General features: G+C 36.2%; 2 protein-coding genes across 3 annotated transcripts; both read right to left on the reverse strand.

Moving 5' to 3' along the window:
- Positions 1-8,832: 8,832 nt before the first annotated feature.
- Positions 8,833-10,643, reverse strand: LOC140165580 (uncharacterized). The gene has a single exon (XM_072188865.1). It carries the CDS (start codon positions 9,973-9,975, stop codon positions 8,833-8,835), a length of 1,143 nt encoding a protein of 380 aa, XP_072044966.1. The 5' UTR covers positions 9,976-10,643.
- A 1,298-nt stretch (positions 10,644-11,941) lies between these two features.
- LOC140165696 (BAG family molecular chaperone regulator 2-like) lies at positions 11,942-17,846 on the reverse strand. Of its 2 annotated transcripts, none has more exons than XM_072189005.1 (3): positions 17,803-17,846; positions 14,946-15,337; positions 11,942-13,305 (listed from the first exon to the last, which is right to left on the reverse strand). In XM_072189005.1, exons 2-3 carry the CDS (start codon positions 15,142-15,144, stop codon positions 12,884-12,886), a joined length of 621 nt encoding a protein of 206 aa, XP_072045106.1. In that variant the 5' UTR covers positions 15,145-15,337; positions 17,803-17,846; the 3' UTR covers positions 11,942-12,883. The 2 variants fall into 2 exon arrangements, with proteins under 2 accessions (XP_072045106.1, XP_072045105.1); XM_072189004.1 differs by having other exon boundaries at positions 17,762-17,830.
- Positions 17,847-23,237: the final 5,391 nt, after the last annotated feature.

Here is a 23,237-nt window from a genome sequence, read left to right on the forward strand (position 1 = left end):
AGTCAATGCGGACCATTATCTTTAAACTCCTTTTTCTCAGAATGGTCAAGATGGAGTTACGTCTTTGTGTCACTGACCCCTCGATTTGACATTATATTGCAATGGCTGACATGAATACGTCTAGGGATAAGTCAAATACCTCTACCAGAAGTAAATTTGTACCAAGGTGAATAATATTGCATTGTGGGAAGGAATTTCTGTGGAAATTTACTTCCAAAAACCCAAATCCAAAATCCACATATACAGCAGTTTCGAAGCTCCACCCTTTTTCGCAAAAAACTACACCAACGTCAGATTATAAGCGCTAGCGCCCTAAAAGCAAAACATTTTGATGTATAGTACAATTTTTTTCACAATTTTAGACTTTTTTTTTCGCCTTTTTTCTTTACTGATTCTATTTGCCTCCCTTCTTCTTCCACCGCCCTTCTTCTTCCGCCACCCCTTCGTTTTGGCCGCCCCCTGCTTTTACCCTGGGGGGGGGGCTGGTGCCACCAAAAATATGCGCATGCTGTTTGACAATACCTCTCACTCCATGCAATATTCCAAAAAGTTGACAATCCCGATTACACCCCAAAATAACTCAGGAATTTTTTAAACCTAACATTGCTTTGATTACCATGATGACTACAAAATTTGAAATAAAAGCTAAAAACGTATTAACATATCTTCCTTTATGCCATCATATTGCCCCAGGACAGTTCTTGTAACCCTCTGAGCACTACCTGCCAATCTAACATTGCCTCTGATTGGGTGCAAATAATTCACCCCAATTTTTTTGTGTGGTGAAATTATTCAGCAGATTGGTCCGAATTGATAATGATAACTTCTTTTTGGCCAATCGGCAGGTATAGTTCTCATGGGGTTAAAATGAAACTGCCATTGCATAAATGTTTTTGTTGAAATGTTTGATTAGATTACTTGCTAAAATAAACTTTCGAGTTAACATAAAACTTGAATCAACACATACACGCTGTTTATCCACATAACATCTGCTATCACGTTAAAAAATCTTTAAATAACTGAAAAAGGATCTTAAAAATACAATTGAAATTGTATTCTTTGGAATAGAAAGAATCACATTTTCATTGTCATAACAGCATGCTTTTTATTAATTAATAAGGAAATTTGTGTTAAATTCCATCTTGGGCTACATATCCCAGGGGGCCACTCACCTTTGTTTCAGATGGGCATTTTATTTCTAAAAAGGCCAAACATAACAGGGACAAACAATACATTAAAACTATTCATATAGCCCCTCTCGTTAATCTTTGGTCACCCATGATATCCCCTGGGTATGACCAGTCCCCCCGGTTACATATCGGCAAAATGAAACAAACAGACATGACACATTTCCTTGTCTGCACTCATCATCTCTCTTCCTTGTTATTCTTGACACAGATATATCAAACTTTTTGGAAAAATTCAACAAAAATCACATGATTTTACAAGTTAACTTCTCTATCATGCTGATCATCTCTCTATCTTTTCCTTCTTGTTGTAGTGGAAAATCATATTTGTATAAGGCCAAAGGAAAAAAAAAGTTTGTCTCAAAGCTTGCACGCGCATTTGTAAAATTGCGCTATTTGAAAAAAAAAAGAAATGCAGATTTTTTTTTTTTATTTCAAAAAATTTTTTTATAGTTTTTTCCGGAAAAATTCGGCGAAATCAGAATTTTTTTCTCAAAATACCATGAAAATACCAAGTCAGGAATAATTTTTTAATCGCATTTCCCATTTGTTTTCAAACCACTCGTGATCTTTGAGACAAACCTTCTTTCTTTTTTTTTTTTGACTAATGAAGTTTTACGGATAAGGGGGGGCTGAAGTAGTAAAAGTGATTTTCTAAAGTATTTGGCCTGTGCGCTTGTAAATTGGTGGGAATGTGTATGTTGATCAAACTTAGCGATTCCAGCCAAAAAAATGATTGTCGTTATAACGGTTGCCGTGGTAACGGCGGCCATGTTGGATTTTCATATGCTGTCGTTGCGCGACATTTTTCTCGGTTGTTCTTTGGTATTTTTTTCTGAAATTTGTTTTATTTGACAAATTAAGGTCTAATCAAAAAAATTACAGAGGGAATTTTCAAAAAAAGGTTGTACGGTTACGCTACGGTGCATTGAAATTGGTAAATTTGCGCATTTTGGGGGAAAATTTGGGAAAACGGGTCGTTTCCATGGTTACCAGATGTTTTTCAAAATTTCCTTCTGTAAATTTTCAGATACAGGTATGTTCAACATACCTGCCAAATATAAGCTCAGACAGATGCACCATTACCAAGAAAAGTGACGCCAAGAAGGTAAAAAATGACGCTAAACGACATCTGGCAGAAAATGACATTTTAAGTCTAGAAACACTTAATAAGTTAATTAGGCAGCAATTATGCATATCAAATATTATAAAATCATGTTTCTGTCAACAAAAACATTTATACTAATTATTAGCACTCTTTATATGCAATAAACATATTACATTATTCAGAAATTAATTTTTATCCAGAAATTCCTTAAATATCGCCCCTTGAAAACAATACAATACATAAGAAATACATTACGTGTATTAGAATAGGACAAAATTCAATTCACGTCACTTTTGTTTCCTTTGATCACTTGCAACTTCTGAACCAAATGTCCGATTTGATTCAAATAAAAAGCAAATAAAAGCCCAAACTCTATAGATTTTTAATTTAGAAAAAACTAAAATGACAAAAATACCCTTATTTCACAAAAATACTACTTCAGAAGCAGGTGTCAAATACTACAGCATACCTTATTTAATATGGTCAATTTGTCATAATCACCAAATTTAGGAAAACGTGAATACACTGTTTTTATGATCATCAAGTTTTCAATTAAATCTTTTAATGGAACTTAATTACTTTTACAACTTAAAAGTAAATAAATTGAATTAAAAGATTTAAGGTGGTACTTTGAATTAAAAATTCAAATTAAAAGATTTAAGGTGGTACTACACCCCTGATAATTTTGTGACTAATCATCAGACCATTTTTGAAGAAGAGTTACGCATAAATTATGCAAATTAACTACTAAATGTATATACCTTTTGCCAAAAAATTAAATCAGGGGATCAGCAGGTGTCCATGGTTCCTTCCACCAGGTTTTGCTATCATACACCTGATGGATCTTGAGATAATTTGTTCACAGAATCTGATATTAATTATTGGCAATAATTTTTGCATAAATTATGCAAATTAGCTACTTTAATTCGCATATTTTTCACCGAAAAAATACGGGCACAGAGCAGAGCTGGATATCATTCCACCACGAAACATCCCCATAGGTCTTGCAGATCCCCAGTTACAGCTCCGAACGGACACACACACACACCCACCCCCACCGGACAGACAGAAAAGTGATTAAGTCTCATTAAAAAAACCACTCAACTATAGTTCACAAAACAATAAATACTTTATTGCACATTCTAAAATAACTTCATGCTAAAACAAGAACAACTCCTTATTAAAATGATTCAAAAAGTAATATTCAAGTATTTGGTTAATTTATACATAGTACATCTAGTAAATCACAATATTTTGTACATACAATATTAATATAGTCAAATTATTCATTTATATTCTGTGTTAATTAATTAGCTACAAGGCAACATGGATATTTGATTGTCAACTGAAAGGCATTTAGTAAGGGGCTGTGCAATAACTATGAGCCCTGGGGAGTGTAAAATTGGGGGGGGGGCAAGAACTTTTGGCAAGCCAAAAGGGAGGCAAGCAATTTTTGGCAAGCCGAGAGGGGAGGCAAGCTATTTCGGCACAAATTCATGGGGCTCCTTTTAAATAAAACGCCCTAAAAAGGCTTAAGAAAACAGTACGGAAACGCTTAAATATGCAAATTTTCCTGCTCGCTGTGCTCGCAACATGCATCTATACTATTTAAGGTTTATAAATTGGCATGCGCAAGGGGGGCCAAAGAATTTTGGCAGGCCATGAGGGGGGGGCAAGCGATTTTTACGAGCCGCTTGGAAATTTTACACCGGGGAGGGGGGGGCATTTTAAATTTTATTATCTTATCGAGTTCATACATTTACCATGTTTACCAATATAACGAGCTTGAAAATGAAGGTGATAACTATTTCCATGAATTACATTGCATACCAAATTTAGTGTTAATAGACTGGCAACCCATTCCATGTGTTCTAATATTAATATCATTACATTTATTGTCAATATTTTTAAATAAAAATTGAAATGCTGTACTTAATTTATCTTTTATGTTATCAAATCGCCCCTGGATCAATTCATTTGAAACTGGGCTATATAAATGTTTTTGATTGATGAAAATATTTGATTACTTGTAAAAGTAAATTTTCAAGTCACACGTAACTGAGAATACATCAAAACTATTTATGGAAAGGGCACCTGTTATCACAGTTAAAAACAAAATATATAAAATGAACTGAAATAATTGAATTATAGAACATTTTCATTTAATATTATCACAACAGAAAGCTTCCTTTATATTAAGGAACTTCATATTAAATTCCAGGTTTTGGTTACATGGGAGGCTTATCATATCACATTTGACTAATTTCCTTAGATATTCTTGTTGATTCTTTTCCTTCAACTGGAGACAAGGGTGCTCATATGGTATAGACCTATATGCATTGGGTGCGCCACCGAACAGATTTTGAATCTGCTGTCAGCTCAGAGATGCCACATCCCAAATTTAATCATCCAAAGACCCAATTTTTTTATGAAATTGAAAACGTATCACTATTCAAGTGACAACAATTGAATACCTGAGTGGAAGAAGGCCCAACTCCAATTAATAAAAAAAAAAATTAGACCCAGCATTTTATTGCCAGCAGGCTGTTCTTCCTTGTGTGTGAAAGATGAGCCAAAATCCACTCTCTAAATAGTCTTCCACACACACTTAATCATGGTTTTCATGGGAGAAAGGCCGAACTCCATGGAGTTGGGCCCTTCTTCCAAGGGTTAAAGAGGAATTTTGTTCATCCATGAAATCTGCTTTTCACTACAATAAACTTTCTTGCTAGCATATTACATGCTTCTACTTAATTGTTCAATTAATGGATAATTATTTAATTTCTGTAGCTAGTTATAATACATCTGCAGTATATTAGTGGAAGAAGGGCCAAACTCTAGCAGCTCATATTAAGACCTGTACCATTGCCATGGAAACATATATAATTTCGAATGTATATGATATTGTATGTTCATATATTAAGGTGGTTCGAAAGGCAAGGTTTAGGGAAATCATGAATTCCAACATGTTTGCAAATATCTCCAAAACCTTTCATGATACAATCTCAAGTGAGTTTGTGCTTATGTAGGGATATGTTGGCCATGTTATGAAGGTAATAAAAACGTTGCCATGGTAACCAAGCAGTCGCTATTGGCTTCTGACCAATCACATTAAAAGTTGGTTTTTTCCTGTTTTTTTGCAAATCACTTCATTTTTCCCAATAGAAGTATACTCACATGTTGAGTCATGTTCCTGCACACCTCCACTGATTTTCCCATAAAAAAAATCCCAGTGGAGGGGGGGTCAAAGTGAAATTTTCGTTTTTTGGCCACAGATTCCATATTACTTACAAACTTTTTACGGGAAAATCAGTGGAGGTGTGCAGGAACATGACTCAACATGTGAGTATACTTCTATTGGGAAAAATGAAGTGTATTGCGAAAAAGCAGGAAAAACCAACTTTTAATGTGATTGGTCAGAAGCCAATAGCGACTGCTTGGTTACCATGGCAATGGTTTTATTACCTTCATAACATGGCCAACATATCCCTACATAAGCACAAACTCACTTGAGATTGTATCATGAAAGGTTTTGGAGATATTTGCAAAAATGTTGGAATTCATGATTTCCCTAAACCTTGCCTTTCGAACCACCTTAAAGGTCCCCTGATGATGAAAACATTCTGTCTATAAAACTTTTCCAAATATTAAGTTTTTTCTTAATATCTCAAAAAGAGTTTTGATGGAGTTGGGCCCTTCTTCCACTCAGGTATTCAATTGCCAAAAAGCTTTATATCACTCATACGTAAATTCTAGACAGTTCATTGGTTGAACCATTTGCCATTTTTACCATCACCCTCTCCGTGTGATAGGCTTTACTATCATAGTGCTCTGCCGTAGTGCACCTGCGCTATAAGCCGTGCGCTGACTCTTGGACTCGCCGATTTAGTATTGGGGTAGACCCCAAAATGTGAAGTATATCACAGCAAAGCATGGTGTTACGTTGATGAAAAAATGTATTTCCTACCTTAAATAGTATTTTAGTAATAGATTTTATGCATGCGTGATATAAAACAAATATTAACTGTCTTAAATTCGTGTAATGGTCGAAATATAATCACTCGGAGAAAGATGTATTGTTCCATTTCACTCGCTGTTCCGCTCGTGGAATGGAACAATCCATCTTTCACCTCGTGATTATATTTCACCATCACACTCATAGACAGTTAATATTTGTATACTATCTCTCAAGCCAAGTGTGTTGGTTGGGATGTTGAAATCCATCACCCCTTATGTGACCTTAATCTTCCACACAGTGAGTGTGAATTTCAAATAGGGTTACGCACTCGAATGGTGACTCCATTTGAAATCTACACCCCTGTGTGGGTGATCAAGGTCATGTCTTCTGGTGTTTGGATATCAACTGGAATAGTGGTGTTGGTGTTTTCCAAATGGCATCATGTTTGGTCAAATGGTGTCAGCGTGCCTACAGCTCAATGTATAGAAATTGAACCAGGTGAATTTTGCCATACCTGTGATACCACTTTCTGACCCACCATGATACTGCTTGAGCTACCCCAACACCCAGCCCCAACACCCCATGACCCATTCTGACACCCCTTGATCAACTCTGACCCCCATATATCATCAAATATCTCTCCAGAAGCATTTTTTAAACAATTTCATAAATTATGCCAATTACATATTTAGTATGCATGTTCTATCAGCAAGAGAACACACAGATGCACTTCACCAGGTTTTGTCATCATAGGCATTCCACAAGGTTTGAATGCATACCAGACAGACAGGAGATACGCACCCACCCGACAGACAGATAGACACACACTCACGCAGGTATACTTGTGTGTCTGTGAGACTTGTGTGACTTTTCTTGTGTGTCTTTTTGACCCGACGGACACGTGACGGACGCCCATCTTGTGTGTCTTTTTTGTTGTTCAGACTGGTTGTTGCTTGTGAGCCTTTTTCAATACCTTTAAAAATGACATCTACACCCCTCTATGCCCCCCTGCAAGATCTTTCTTGTGTGCCTAGACACACAAGAAAAAATTGACACACAAGCAAGTGTTGTACTCAAAACAAGGCACACAAGCATAGCCTTGTGAGAACAAAGTGACAGACAGCATTGTTTCTTCCTGAACATAGTTCAGGCAAGACAAAAATTGGTCTAATTACAATTACAGCAAGGGTCTTACAGCAATATGTGAAATATGATCTATGTAAGGGAACAATCCAAAAGTTTGGCGATGTCCTATAAAAGGATGCCGATCCCCTCCCTGAAATGCAAGTGCGAAGTGTTGAAAATTCCAACCCAAAAGATCAACTTTTACTGATACTTTAACTAGGTTTAGACCTTTCCCCGAACGAAACAAAAGGACTTATATGACGTCATTAAAGCTTGGTTTGTTCCCTAACATACCAAAATGATTTTTCATCATCTCTAACTTTCAAAAATATACATTTAGGGTTATCATACGACAAATATTTGATGGAAAAATATAAAACTCAAAATCTGAGAATGTGCCTTTAAGCAATATTGTATAGCAATGTATTATATAGCAATATTGTAACATTTCCTGAGGAGGACAATCTCAATGTTTCTCAAAAATTCTGCTTTTTACATGGTTGTTATGTTCTTTTTAACAATAAACTAACATTCACATTACCCTGCATAAATTAAGGCTTTATGTGCTGCATTTGTGACAAAATCTGAGATTTTGAATAAAACAATTGACTACGTCGTTTAATTCTTACAACTGAAATAATAGTCAAACAAGGGCCAATGTACATACATGGGGTACAGGATGCTCATAACACATCAAGATGACCGACCTCAGTCACGACCAATGGAGTGACACACATTGGTGACATTGGCCATGGAATTAAACACCAATTTTCTTTGCTTTATCTCGCTTGTTTGGCTCAAAATAAAAAGGTCCCTTATCTAACAGTAAAAATACATTTTGTGGGAAAAAACATACAAATACATTTTGTATGGAAATGTTAATTGCTTTAACAACAACATAACATGCTTCTGATGAGTTCCGTTTCAAACTTGTTACGCGAGACATCCAGCGTTTCCAATTGTAAACTGACATACTGGTTGTCATAGGATATAACTTTTATGTCATTATTGCTCAGATTCAAGTGTTTCAGTGAGTTTGCAAGTACTTCTAGAGCTTTGCTAGGAAAATGAGTCAAACTTAAATCACTGAAATCCAATGAGCTCAGGTGTGACAAGCTACGGAAGGCATATTTAGCGAGATAAGGAGTATATACTACATATTGAAGACAGGAAGCATGCATACTCAAATTTTGCAGGTGTGGAAACATACTAAATGCGTCATCTTCAATTGATACCTGATCACCAAAACTGTACTCGTACATGGGTGAAATTTGCAATGATGTCACAGATGAGTTCCATACTGATCCAGCAATCACAGATTGAAATACCCAGTTATGATATACCCGAAGGTGCAGAGTAGCTAGTGAAGTTGGTACCCTTGTGATTAGTTCTGACCATTTGGTTTCATTCCAATATTCAGCATATCGTGGAATATATCCCATGGAATGTGATCTTTATATAAACAGCTCCTTGAGATCAGTTGGATTCACAAAAGGACATGTTATATAGTCAAACTTATTGTCAACCATCTTCAGCGTTGATAACATTTGGAGGCCTTCTATTGCTTTGCATGGTGTAGTGCTTAATGAGTTATAAGAAATGTCTAAATATATTAGATGGGTGAGACTCATAAACAATGTCTCTGGTAAGCTGGATATGTGATTATGTGATAGATCTAAATGTTGTAAACTAGTGAGATTCACAAACACTGTCTCAGGTAAGCTGGATATGGCATTCCAAGATAGATCTAAATGTTGCAGACTGATGAGATTCACAAACAATGTCTCTGGTAAGCTAGAAATGTACGTATTTCTGGATAGATCTAAATGTTGCAGACTGATGAGATTCACAAACAATGTATCTGGTAAGCTGGATATATAATTCCAAGATAGATCTAAGTATTGCAGACTTATCAGGTATTTAAACAGATCAGCTGGTGGTGAGTAGTCTACCGGTGGTCTAGTACTCCTTACATTCAAGTGAGTCAGATTGGTCAGATCTTGAAAAACAGAATCAGGTAAAACATTGATTGAATTGCTGGATATATCAAGCTCTTGTAATGCATGTAACCCACTGAATACTGATGGTGGTAGACTGTGCAAACTACAGTTAACAATATCTAGTTTTTTCAATGATGTGGTTGAGATAAATGGACTCCCATGCAATGTAAGGATCTGGGGAATAGGATATGGAAGGTCTTGATGGCTTAGATCTAGAGTTTCCAGCTTGTTCAGTCCTGTAAATGTATCAGAGCTGATATTGCGTATCTTGTTGTAGCTGAAGTCCAACACTTGCAGAGGCAGGATTGTGTCAAATCTGATGTCCTTCACAGAGTTCTGACTCAAATCTAGTTCCTGAAGTGAAGTGAGATGAATGAAACTCGTTCCAATGACAGTTTCAAGTTGATTATAACTCAAATTTAAACTCTTGACATTGTCCTCTTTCAGCAGTGGAATACTTGCAAGTTTCCTTTTGCTGCAGTCTAATGCCGTCCTGTTGTGTACTTTACATGGTAATCCTTTTGGGTAGATGAATTCACTGGATAATACCAAAGTGGATACCAGAATAGGAAACAGGTAGATCAGTGAGAACATCATGATGAAAACTTGATTTGCAGCAAATATGTGTTCAAACAGAGCAACTAGGGGAAACCGATTATGTGGACTCGATTTACCAAATGTACATCACATAGGAAGCGTTGGAATTATAAAGAACAGTTAATCACCTGCAGTGTTTGAGAATACTGATGTGCCCAGTCGTCACTTTCACTTCCTTCCTTGTTTAGAAAGTTAAAACCAACTCATCTCTGGCATTTTTTAAATCAAATCCATAATGTATTTTTAGGAAACATACATGTATACACAATGCTCAGTGTGTGCTGCTCTTACATAGAATGAATACATACACAGAATTCAATAGAATGAAACAGTATATGTGATGATATAAATAATTTTGTTTTTGTAGGAAACTTGTTCTCTTTTACATCAAGTACTCTTAGTTTTGTAACCTCATTTTGATAGAAAGGTTGCCAGTCTGATTACTGGTGAGTGACAGATTGAATTAATCAAAAAGATTAGACTTATAGAGGGCAGATTCAGAATAGATGTGTGTAATGAGTTATTCCAGTCGGAATCCATACACCCCTTATGGAAGACATGACCTTAATCTCCCACACAAGGAGTGTTAATTTAAAATAGTGAATTTTGTTATTAATTTTTAAAAACTAGATACAAATATCTAGGAGACGTTTTTTCATTTTTTTTTAATTTCGACCAACTTCGAGAAATTTGCACCAAAAATGATCAAAAATGCTGAATTTTCAAAAAATCATAAAAAACAGATTTTTGCCAAAATTTCAAATATTTTGGGGGAAATTGGTCAAAATTAAAAAAAATAAAAAAACGGCTCCTAGATATTTGTATCTAGTTTTTAAAATTAATAAAAAAAATTTTGGCCAAAGAATTTTTTTGTTACGTTGCACGAAAAAGAAGTGGACCAAAAACCGTTATTTTTGGAATTTGGGCCAAAATGCCATTTTGGCCCAAATTTGACCTCAAAGATGAACTTATCAAGTCTTTGCCATTCTAAATATGTATACTTTTATATACTTTACACCAACAATTTAGCAGTTATGAGGCCCGAAAGTTTCCATAATTCCAGGGTTCAGACCAACCTTAAATGGCACAGATTAAATGGTCACATACCCAAATAGTGTTCCTCTAGCATTCATCGGCAACAAAATCAAACGATATATAGATAATACATCTTTCAGCTTGAGTTTAATAAAGGTATGCACCTTTTAGTCCTTAGCCCATGTTATCTGCTCACCGCAAACAGTATGCACTTTAAAATCCTAAAGTGTGTTGGGCACATGCCAAAATAATCCAAAGGTATACATTTTGCCCTCCATGGGTGACATGCAAACATGGTAGAGTCTGGACACTGTAAACACTGTGGGTGGTCTGTTTTTTTCGTACATGAAGCAAAAAAACAAACATGTATTACAATATGGTCCATAGACCAGTGTATTATTGTGGGGTGGTACACTACTCCATGGGGGAGACGAGGCTATTACCGTACCATTTTTGATTTGTTTGGGTTTGACAACCCTGTATATACCTCTTGAGAAGGTTATTTTCATCGGGGTCCATTTGTACACCGAGACGGTTTGGGACAGTCAGGGGTTAACACTGGTATGGCTCTGTACATGGGACCGATGGCTTAACATCCCTTACAAAGCAAAGAATTCTCTCAATTGGTTCATTTACGCAACTCTAAATGCTCCACGGAAAACGAAAGGAAAGGAAACAATTCAGGGTTACCCCTTAACTTTAAATATATAATTTGTACATACCCCGCAAACACAAAATATCTTAAAGAAAACATTTCTGTAAAGTATTAACCCACTTTTGGGGGGTTAAGGTACGTACAATGTTCAATTTGTACATACCCAGCAAACACAAAATATTTTACAGAAAATGTTTAAAACATTCGAAAACAATTTGAAAATGTGCTCATGACTCAACATTTAAATGTTATTAAAGCGCTTTGGACCAAAAAACCAAAACATGTATGACCTGTTTAACGTTTCAAAAACATTTATGTTTGCTGGGTATATGCCAATCCCCCCAGGTCTACATTTTGGTAGTCAGGACTGCACTCACTTTCAACCCGTAATAAATCCTTGCTACAGCAGGCCTGAACACACCACAAAAACGTAGGAGTATACCAAGAGGTGTGTTTTACTAACAATTATGACACGCTGTAGGTTTCAAAATTGATCGCAAGTTATATGCATCATAACGTCCATTCCACTAAGGAGATTTAAGATTATGATACACACTGCAAGTAATAGGGATTTATAACAGGAACACATCAGTTAATTATGATGAGTTAAAAGCGTCATCGTAACTTTACGATGGGTTACTTACAATGTGTTATAAGTTTAGTATAACACACCCTATAGCTAAATTAGGTAATTCTTGACCAAGCTCGAATGCACCTGTTGCGTCCATGTAGCGTACTAAGTGTGTATGAAGTGTATGGCGCGTGCATGCAATCTTCTGGACCGCATTATATGCGCATGTTTATCGCAGAACTACAAGCATGTTAAATATTCCAGTTTGGCCAAGATTTACCTACCTATTCGCCGTAGAAGTAGTTATGTACATTTGTAACAAGATTGATTACCATAGCAATAGGGATTGAATGTATTGCCCTGCACTATATAAAGCAGGCTGCATTCACCACCTGTCATGCCTGTGTATGTGTGCAATCAGATTGAATACAATTAGCAATTAATTTTTAAATGGAACATGTGCAAGTGAATCATGTATGGACTATTATGTGAAACTGCTATAGAATTACGATCCTTTGATAGTCAATGGTGCGATCCAGAGGTACAGCGTACATCTTGTGCAGGGCAATATTCAAAAATTGTTTTCACCTATTGCTATGGTTACATCACTACTTCTACGGTGAATAGTAATTTATTCCCCATATACATCATTTCTTGACATCTTTGTTTGCCTTAGTTGATGTACATGTATTCTTTGAAGACACTGTTGACTGTGCACTAGCCATTGATGACTCTGCTTTCTCCGCTCTCTCTAGCGACGCCCACAAAGCCTCTAAACGCTTTCTCACATCCTTCTGATCCTCTGCTGTGCATCCCAATAGAGCCGCCTGAAACTTGTCATCTACAGGTCCTTTGGTTTCTGTAATACAACTGTTTAAATAACGTTCAATCACCTGCCGACTTTGTTGCATATTGCTGTGTATTGTTCCGATGAGATCATGGAGATATTTGAGTACTGTTTGAAGGGATTTCTCTTGGGAAGGAGAGCGTATTATATGAACGGTTATTTCAATGGTGAGACAACGCTTGGTAAGACGATCAATGAATAACTCCAGTTCTTCACGGTCACCTGTGGTTTTAGTGAGAAAATCAGAAAAAGAGAGGCATATGGATAAGTTAAAAGCCTTATCACATCCAGATCTAACTTCAATTTTGTAACTTTTTCAGAATATCAGAAATATATGTGATCATTCACCACAAATGGACTGTAATGTTGGCCAAGATTGTTGTGAGATAATGGTCTCAATCACTCAAAAAAACAAAACAATTGAGAACAAAGGATTTCCCAACTCTTTTACTGATTTTTACTAACTTGCAAACTAGCAACAACGTCATGTACATGTACTGTAAGGCCAAAAAAAAAATTGTTTGTTTGTCCATAGAGGCTTATGAAACAGTTGGGTCGGTAAGTCGGATTAATTTTTTTATTTTTTATTTTTTAGATATTGCACTTGAAGACTGCGGTAAATAAGTCAAAACACACAGCACTTTACTGGTTTAACTCTTGAGATGATTCTGCATGTTATACTGTTCATTTTCTTTACATTTTCTTTCTTTAAATTTATACTAACCACTGTTTTATACGGTGTCCCATCGATGCCAAAAAAAAAAAAATTTAAAAAAATTTAAAAAATTTAAAAAAAGACACAGTCGGGACCAGGGTACACGGTCGGTCGGACGTGGACAAACAAACAAATTTTTTTTTTTTTGCCTAATATCAATGTACAGCTTACTTGAGTAAAAGTTGCCTGTCCAATATCACATAAAGTGAAAATGCAGACATGACAGTCCATTTGTGGTAGATGGTCACATATATGTGATTTTTAATTTATTTACTCCATTGATATCACAGCCATGTATCCTTTGCCAAGGAATGTATCCAGTATCTGGCTGGCTCATTTTCACTCACTCAATTTTTTGCACTCTGCTGATTTTAGACTCTTTTAATTGTATCACTTGTTTCTAAATTTGCTACTTTAGTAAATCTTCCCTTCAATATTCATAGACCTACTATACACATACATGTACGTAGGAATACACATGGATCCTGCCATAGTAGCTACTTGGACTGCAAAGAGTGTGAATGATGAAAATGTCCACTTTGACAGTACCATACCAGAGAAGATATCTTACTCTTCCCAGAATCCTTTACAACATGATACTTCACCTTCTTTCATCAAATGACACTCCCATTACTTTGTACAGGTTCCCTTTGTTTTCATTTTAAGAATAGACTGGCTAATAGTCAAGAAATAAACATATTTTGCAAGATTTTCACTGCTCTGTTATTTTAGGTACATTTCGTCATTCACCCCCACTACAATACAGTCAGCAGATATACGATTTTTCAATCATTGACCTTAAACTTGGACCTATCTAAGCAAGAACCTGTACACCTGAAATTCTGTGCCAACTTACCAAGCCATGGACCATGATTACGCTTTTATACACTAGGCTATTCCATGACCTTAATCTCCAACACAGGGGTGTGACTCTCAAATGGGATTACCTGAATGGGTGACTCCACTTGATATCTACACCCCCTGTGTGGAAGATTAAGGTCATGTCTTGCATCAAACCTGGCACTTGTAACAAATGTGTCCCACCTCATGACACACAACTATGTGTGTCTTCAATTGACGGTGTCTAAAATTGCACCCACTCAGTCACTGTGGCACTCACACAGAAGCACATACAACTCACAATTACCTTTGTTAACTTCCACTAGAGCTTGGCTTTGTAGCATAGTGTTCAAAGATCCCAACAGAGACTTCCTTTCTTCTTCCATCTTCTTTGCATTATCTCTCAATTCTTCTACCCGTTTTTCCATCTCATCAAGTGTGTTCAACAGAAAATTACTGTTTTGTACAGCAACAGAATCTTCACTTGTCTCTCCATTAGATGCCATGCTGATGTCCGAACACGACAGAAAGTTATATTTTTCAACACAGTGATATTATATTTTTAAGCAAAATACGCACACACACATTACAGAAGCTTGAAGTTGCCAATTCCTGAGGATTGAGTGACTCTTTGCAGATATTTATTCTTACTTCAGCATCCTAGATCATCCTTTATTTGAATGTAGAGTAGAGGTCTACCTGAAATTGAGAATGAGCATATTATTATTGAACATCATTATTATAAAAATAATAACAGTAACAATAGCGATAGGCTGTAAGGGTGTAGTTGCAAACAGCTTAGGGTACCAGCTTATTTGATGCAGCTTGTTGTTCTGAGTAATTTGACACCAATTTTATTGAAATCGGGGTTGTAATTGAGACAGTGCCGCCAAATAACGACACACAAGGGGGGGGCAGATTTATGCGTAGTTTTTGGCCGGCACTGTCTCATTTTTTCAACCAATTTTTTTAAAGGTGTCAAAATGCTCAGGAGGATTAGCTGCTTCAATTCAGCTGGTACCCTAAGCTTTTTGAAACATCACCCTTTTTTTTTGGGCTGTACAGCCTATCACTAGTAACAATAACACTTAGTAAATCATGATGTGGACTTGCACAGGATTGTACAGAGATTGTCAGGGTGTTGAATTAGACAAGCTCCCCTAAGGTTTGATTATCGCGTAAAAAGAACTAGGTCATGCAATACTACATGTAAGCTGCTTGATCGGCAAATGAGGTGCCGAATTGATGATGACTTGATTCATTCAGCCAATCAGAACCCCATTTACATGTAGACTGTTGCACTGTAAACAGCGCCAAAGCGACAGACACTGAAGAACCGAAAACTCTAGAGTGCCGTGTTTGGTGTACATGTCACATTTTGAATTTAGTGAGTGGAGAATCGCAACAACACAACTATTAAGCATATTAAGGGGTACTACACCTCGATAAATTTGTTCTTTTTTGCATTTTTCTCAAAACTAATAACACAGTGGTAACAAAAGTTATGTATATCATAGGGGCAAGGAATCCAATTACTACACTGGAATTTCAGTGACCCAAGACAAGCGGTTCATTATTTATGATAAGAAAAGAGGTACCGCAAGAATGTACCTCATTTCCGATCATATATACTGAACCACTTGTTTTGAATCACTGAAATTCCAGTGTAGTAATTGGATTCCTTGCCCCAATAATATACATAACTTTTGTTACCAGTGTGTAGTTATTTTTTTGAGAAAAATGCAAAAATAGTCACAAATTTACCACAGGTGTAGTACCCCTTAAAGGAGGTCTCCAGCAATCACAACATTATGCCTTTTATGTTAGAAAAATAATTATCAAGCATGAATCACATGGTTTTATTTGTTAAAAAAACTCATATTGACCTTTAAAAAACAAATAAAAACAGCCGTCTCTCACCACACGACATTCAAATTTCCTGGGCAATCAAATTACCGTGGCAATGACGCCCCAGTAACACAAGGCTGGTTTTTTTTTGTATCAAAATTTTGGTATCAATTTGGGTCTGGTTCTGGTTAGGTACTGCTTAGCGCCCCTGAAAGGGGTCAAACAAGCAGGTGGTGCTTTACTGCTGATCGTAGTTATTCGTCAGCGAAGTGGTTACGTAACTCCCTGGTAACTGGATCACACAATATTTGAAATTTGATGTGTTGTGAGCATGGGTGATTTTTAACACAAAGCATTTCTTGGCATTGAATTTCATCTGCCATTTTGTTTGCCATGTAGAGAGAGCATCTAAATCTTCCTGTAATTTACCAGCATCCTCTGGACCGGTGATCTGTCTGTATACGATGCAATCATCTGCAAAGAGTTTTACACTGGATGTTAAGTTTTGAGGCAGGTCATTTATAAAGATAAGGAAATCCAATGGGCCAGTTACTGTCCCCTGGGGAACACATACTGGATTTCACATCCACCCACTCAAAGTTCAGCCCGTCAATTGACAATTACCACACATTGTTTCCTTTGTGTCAAAAATGCTCTAGACCAATTTAATGTTTGTCCCCCGTATGCCATAACTTTCCATTTTCATTAGCAAACACTGGGCCTGGCATGCTGGTGTGGCACCTTGTCAAGACAAAGGCTTTTTCAAAATCCATTGACAACATCGACCTGGTATTTTTGGTCAAGATGTGTGGGTCCAAACAGACGATGCAATTCTATTTAATACCAGCACATATGTCGCCAATGTGGGCCACTCAATCGAACATGAGCTGTGTCTGCAGTTCTTTTGACATGTTTGATATCACAACAATAACTGCTCGCACGCCATGTATGTACTGTACATGTATACAAATGAACCCCTTAATTTCTGCATTCACGACCACATAACGCTGAAAAATTAGAAATTTTACTTCACATTTATTTTATTCTTTATTATAATAGTCATAGTGGTAGAATGGGTAAGCTTATACATTCATGACATTCATTGCATTACACATGTCAGGGTGTTGAATTCGACAGGCTCCAATGAAACTTGTCAACTGAGCTGAAATATGTGAAATCTTGCAACAGAAGAAAGTGTCAATCAACTTTATGTTTACCTAATTACTAAACGATGGACAATCTTTTAATTTGTTCATTAAGATTACGTGTACTTACTTAAATTCGTCTAATTTGCAAACTGTTGCAGCTTCACTGACCTGAAGTAAACAGCAAAATCGCCCAGCCCATCGATTCAATGAATATTCCGATTCAATAATCCCATGATAATCCATTCAATGGATCAGTTGCAGAGGAGGTCAGACGTGGCTTCAACACACAAACAATATATTAATGGAATTCTGCAGAATGAATGAATGATTGAATGAAAAATAAATAAATAAATAAATAAATAAATAAATAAATAAATAAATAAATAAATAAATAAATAAATAAATAAATAAATAAATAAATAAATAAATAAATAAATAAATAAATAAATAAATAAATAAATAAATAAATAAATAAATAAATAAATAAATAAATAAATAAATAAATAAATAAATAAATAAATCAATAAATCAATAAATCAATAAATCAATAAATCAATAAATCAATAAATCAATAAATCAATAAATCAATAAATCAATAAATCAATAAATCAATAAATCAATAAATAAATAAATAAATAAAAAAATAAATAAATAAATACAGTTATTTATTCAAGTTAGGCCTATTTGTTCATTTAAATAATTATAAACCTTACCCTGGAGGAGGGTAAAATTGGGGGTTCAAGAAATTTTTGGCTAGCCGAAAGAGGGGGGGGGCAAGCAATTTTGCCAAGCTGAGAGGGGGGGCAACAATTTTTGGCACACATTCATGGGGCACCTTTTAAATAAAACGCTCTACAAATGCTTAGGAAAACAGTACGGAAACGCTTAAATATGCAAATTTTCCTGCTCGCTGCACTCGCAACATGTATCTAGACCATTTAAAGTTTTTTAGTGTGGGCAAAGCCATATTTTCGTCCCCAATTTTTGGGGGCAAAATCAACAAATTGTGTACAAAATTGCAGCAAAAAGTGGACATTTTCGTAATTTTGGGTTTTTACTGGGGGAAACAGGGGGGAAAGAGTTTTGACTGGGGGAATCCCCCCCTCATGGCACCGCCACTGCCCATTTGTCAATTTTGTGTCCCATAGCAGGCCTACCAAGTCTACCGTAAACCCGGGGTCAAAAATTTAAAAGTCAGGGGTGGTGCAATAATTATGTGTACCCCTGGGGTGTTTAATTATGGGGGGGGGGGGGCCTGGGCGAAAGGTTTTTTGACAAGCCAAAGGGGGGGGGCAAGGATTTTTTGGCAGGTTGAAAGGGGGGGTCAAGGTCGAAGGGGGGGGCAAGCCATTTTGGCAGATGTTTTGGGCACCGTTTCTATATTACGCCCAGTGGCGTAGCTGCCGGGGGGCATGGGGGAAATTGCCCCCCCTGGAAAACCCCGCCCATATTTGGGCCCGCAAGGAAAAAAGAGGAAAAAGAAGAGAGAGAGGGGAAAAAAGGGAGGAGAGAGGGAAAGGAGGGAAAAAGAGATGTGGAATCCATACGATATTCAATACCATACGATTATTATCAACAAGCCTGTAAAAATTGTCTATTTGGGCCCCCGCCCCCCTAGTGCAGAGAAAACAAAATGTGTTGCTTTTAGGGCGCTAGCGCCTATAATTCTTCTTTTTTTTTTTTTGCTCTTCACTTTTTCAAACCACCGAAAAAAAAATCTTGAAGAAATTGGGTCAACCTTTTCAGGCTGATGAGGAAGGGGTGGCAAAATTTTGACTTGCCCCCCCCCCCCCCTGGAAAAATACCCAGCTACACCACTGATTACGCCCTAACAAGAAGTAGGAAAACATTAGGAACATGTTCAAATATGCAAAACTTCCTGCTCGCTGCACTTGCATTAGGGACCATTCAAAAACACTTGTTAGGGGGCCTGATGCAAAATGGGGCCCTTAAAACTTTTGAACCTCCTAAGGGGGGCCCTGAAAAAATCGACCACAAATTTTCCTGGGAAAATTGAGTTTATATGCTTTTCTATGGTGTTGACCCAAAATGTTCATGTCATAAAGTGGGCCGTGAAATTTTTGAGATCTGAAAGGGGGGGGGGGCACGAAAATATTTTGCGATGAGTTTTTTTTCATCAGGTCACCCAAACAAGTGTTTGTGAACAGTCCCTTATATGATAAGACAATTTAAGGTTTTAAATTTGAGTTCCCCGAAATCTTGCATGTGTGTGGGGGGGATTTGTTTGGAATGTCAAAGGGGGGCAAAGGTTTTTGGCATGTTAAAAGGAGGCAAAGATTTTTGGCACCACCAAAGGGGGGTGGCAGGAATTTTGACAGACAATTTTCAGAATTCACCACCCAGGGGATACACATATATTATTGCACAGCCCTAAATATTTAGTCATAAAAAGACTCGCACAATCACAGACTTCCATATGCAATTATGCATGACCCTTTGTCAATTCTGTTTGTAACATTTCAGTCGCTGCAACACAAGGAAATCAGAGGGAATTCAAGTATGGTCTTCACATGGTGGTACATCTCCTCTCGCAATCATAATTATGTGCTGGGGGTGATAAATTTCATCATTGGGCATGCCAAATATTCTTCCTACCATGTCTTTTGGATTGCCAAATATTGCTTGTCTCCTCCTTTCTCAGCCTGCCAAAAAATCCTTGACCACCCTTCCCGACCCGTTGCCCTTTCTTTTGTTTACATAAAATGCTTCCTTTTTAGAACATTTTATTAAAAAGGTTGCCCCTATGTATGCCAAAAATTGCTTTTTCCCACTTTCAACCTGCCAAAACTTGCTTGCCAAAACATTCTTTCCCCCGACAAAATATCCTGTCACCAGGCTCGTCACTGCACATTAACTCTCACCACGTGGATGTCGACTGCAGACGACAAGTTTCAAATGTTGTTCAAGTATTTCAAAAATTTCAGAATTGTAAATTTTCATGACCATATTTGGAATCAGCATGACAAATGCATTAAAATGAGTACAAACAAGCCTAGTATTGGTTCAGTGGTTCTTAAGATAGCTCTTGATATTTTGATAAAATATCTAAAAGCTTGGACTTTTTTTATGTTGAAGCCTATGGCTAGCATGCAGAGCATTAATAAAACATTCTTATGAAGCCCTCGCCTCTTGGGAATTAGTCATTTTCACATCGAAATGCACATTTTTGATAAAAATGATTTCTTATATTTTGATTGATTTTCTAGAATTATTAAGACAGAAAAAGTACACTGAAACAAATATGTCTATATATAGATCATTTCAAGGATATTTATTAATATATCATAAACAATATACATACATAATCATTTATGTAAAGTACTCAAAAACACATATGAAAACACGATGCACCACCCACCCTCATGCAACATCTCACTTCCCTCTCACATACCTGCACAGTTACTAGTACAATATCTCAATATATTCATCAGAATTGTTCTATTTTGTTCATTTATTTATTTGCATGGGTATTCCAACTGAAATTCATACCCCCTATGTAAAACATGACCATACTCACACACAGGGGGGTGTAGCTTTCAAATGGAGTCACCCATTCATGTAACCCCATTTGAAACGCACACTCCCTGTGGTCATAGGGGTGTATGGATGTCAACTGAATAGCCACTATTAGTGAAGTACTGTCAAAAATATCCATGTAACGGCAACAAATACTGACAAATAAACATTATATTAAAATCTTTTCGATCATCAGCAATGGAATATGTAAATGATTACATTATTCCTACTTTCTGAAATTCAAATTATCACAGAATTAAACCACCTTATTTCCACTCCCTCGCTCTCAGCCAATCTTTGCCACCCAATGTGGTCACCCAATGCCTCCCCTTGTTTTTCAAGAATGTCTATCAATTTCACATCACATTTCTTTTCTCTTAAAATTAAAAAAATGTGAACAGTTTTCTTCGAAGTGTTTGCAATTTTAAACAAGTTAGTACATTTTGATGTTTTTGTATCAAAAATATGAAAATTTTTATATTTCAGCACTGTTACAACCCCAAAATTTACCAGTGTCACTAAATGGCCCTCCTTTTTGGTCATTGACTTTTCATCCAATGACCCCTTTTGGTATCAAATCTCTCACCAAAATTGAAACTGTTTACAGTTTTCTTCATATATTCTTTTAGTAAAATAGAGCACCCTCAAATAGACATTTCTACCATCAAATATGGGCAATTATAGCCTAGCAAATGAATTAAGATACCAATTATGTTCACCCCTGTATATCCTAAACAAAGAAATTAAGTCAAAATTGAAACTAGCAGCAGCCAATACTTGTACCCATTAGCTCTCACTTCATACCTCATTTTGTTGAAATTGGTCAAGAAATGGTGATTGCATACCCTAGAAAGGAACAAAATCAAAAGTTGCATTTTAATGTTCTAATCAATGGAAAGCACGGCCATCCAATGGAGCAATTGGCAACTTCTGAATTTACATCTACCTTGGGATTTTTGATCACTGTGTCTTTGTTTCTTGACAGATTTCAACGAATGAGGTCTTAAATCCGAGCTAAAAGATGCAGTTATTGGCTGTTGCTTCTATTGTGACAAATCCGTCTTTGTTCAGGATATACAGGGGTGAAAATAACAGGTACCTTATTTCTTTTGCTTACTGTATGTGTTTGATAAATTACATTATGTGTCATGATAAGGATTTATACCATTAACTCATTGTCAAGTTACAATCAAAGAAAACTTCAAAATGGGGTACATATCTGTATGACGGGGCTAGTGAACAACACCAAAGATCCAACTTCTTGGAACCTTTGTTATCAGTAATAAAATAATTCTGGGAACAGTGCAAAAAATATAATAAATTGAAAGGCATTTAACTTGGGATTAGAAACACTAAAAATATATGAAACAAATTATATATTAATAAACTGAAAGCAAGATGTTATAACACATTTTAAAATAAAAAGCTTCACAATCTATACATTCAAATCTCTACTTTGGGAAACTACTGCAACTTAAGAGAACAAAACAAAAAAGTTGGATGACATCCTATAAATGACAGTGCTTTCATTAGGAGGCTGACCCCTCCCCCTGAAATGTTATTGTGAAATGTTGAAAATTCCAACAACAAAGATCAGCTTTGACCAATATTTTAACTATTTTCTAACAAATGTAATTTTTTGACCACAGGCTCCCCGTAACTAAAGTATTTCTTTTACAGGATGTCATCAGATATTGGGTTGTTCCCTTATAAATCATGACAGAATACAAATACAATTCTGTGTTACTTGTAGTTTCATACAAAGAAGTCTGAAAGGCCAATGTATTTATGATAACTGAGCTGAGTTTAATTTCTAGTCTATGTATGTTCTGTATTTGACCAAATTACCAAATTAGCACTTCATCCTTAAATAGCACTCCTGTGACTTTTCCATGTACTTGTTCCAGAACGTCTGGAATATCAGAGGGAAAATGTTCAATCCAGCTGGAAAACTGTTGAAATTTATCAAATTGAGTTAGATTTTACATAATTTTGTTGAAATTTGTAAAATCTAGTTTGATTTTAGGCCTCATATATGAGAACATTTGTTTGGAATTATAGAAACT

The sequence above is a fragment of the Amphiura filiformis genome, chromosome 12 (assembly GCF_039555335.1).
Source record: "Amphiura filiformis chromosome 12, Afil_fr2py, whole genome shotgun sequence".
In the NCBI taxonomy this organism is placed as follows: domain Eukaryota; kingdom Metazoa; phylum Echinodermata; class Ophiuroidea; order Amphilepidida; family Amphiuridae; genus Amphiura; species Amphiura filiformis.

What these genes read in the sequence shown, in the direction of transcription:
- LOC140165580 (XM_072188865.1), bottom strand. Translation starts at nt 9,975, where the DNA reads ATGATGTTCTCACTGATCTACCTGTTTCCTATTCTGGTATCCACTTTG.
- LOC140165696 (XM_072189005.1), bottom strand. Translation starts at nt 15,144, where the DNA reads ATGGCATCTAATGGAGAGACAAGTGAAGATTCTGTTGCTGTACAAAAC. An exon ending in TCTAGTGGAAGTTAACAAAG is followed by an intron (nt 13,306 to 14,945) that starts GTAATTGTGAGT and finishes CTAAAACCACAG; the next exon opens with GTGACCGTGAAGAACTGGAG.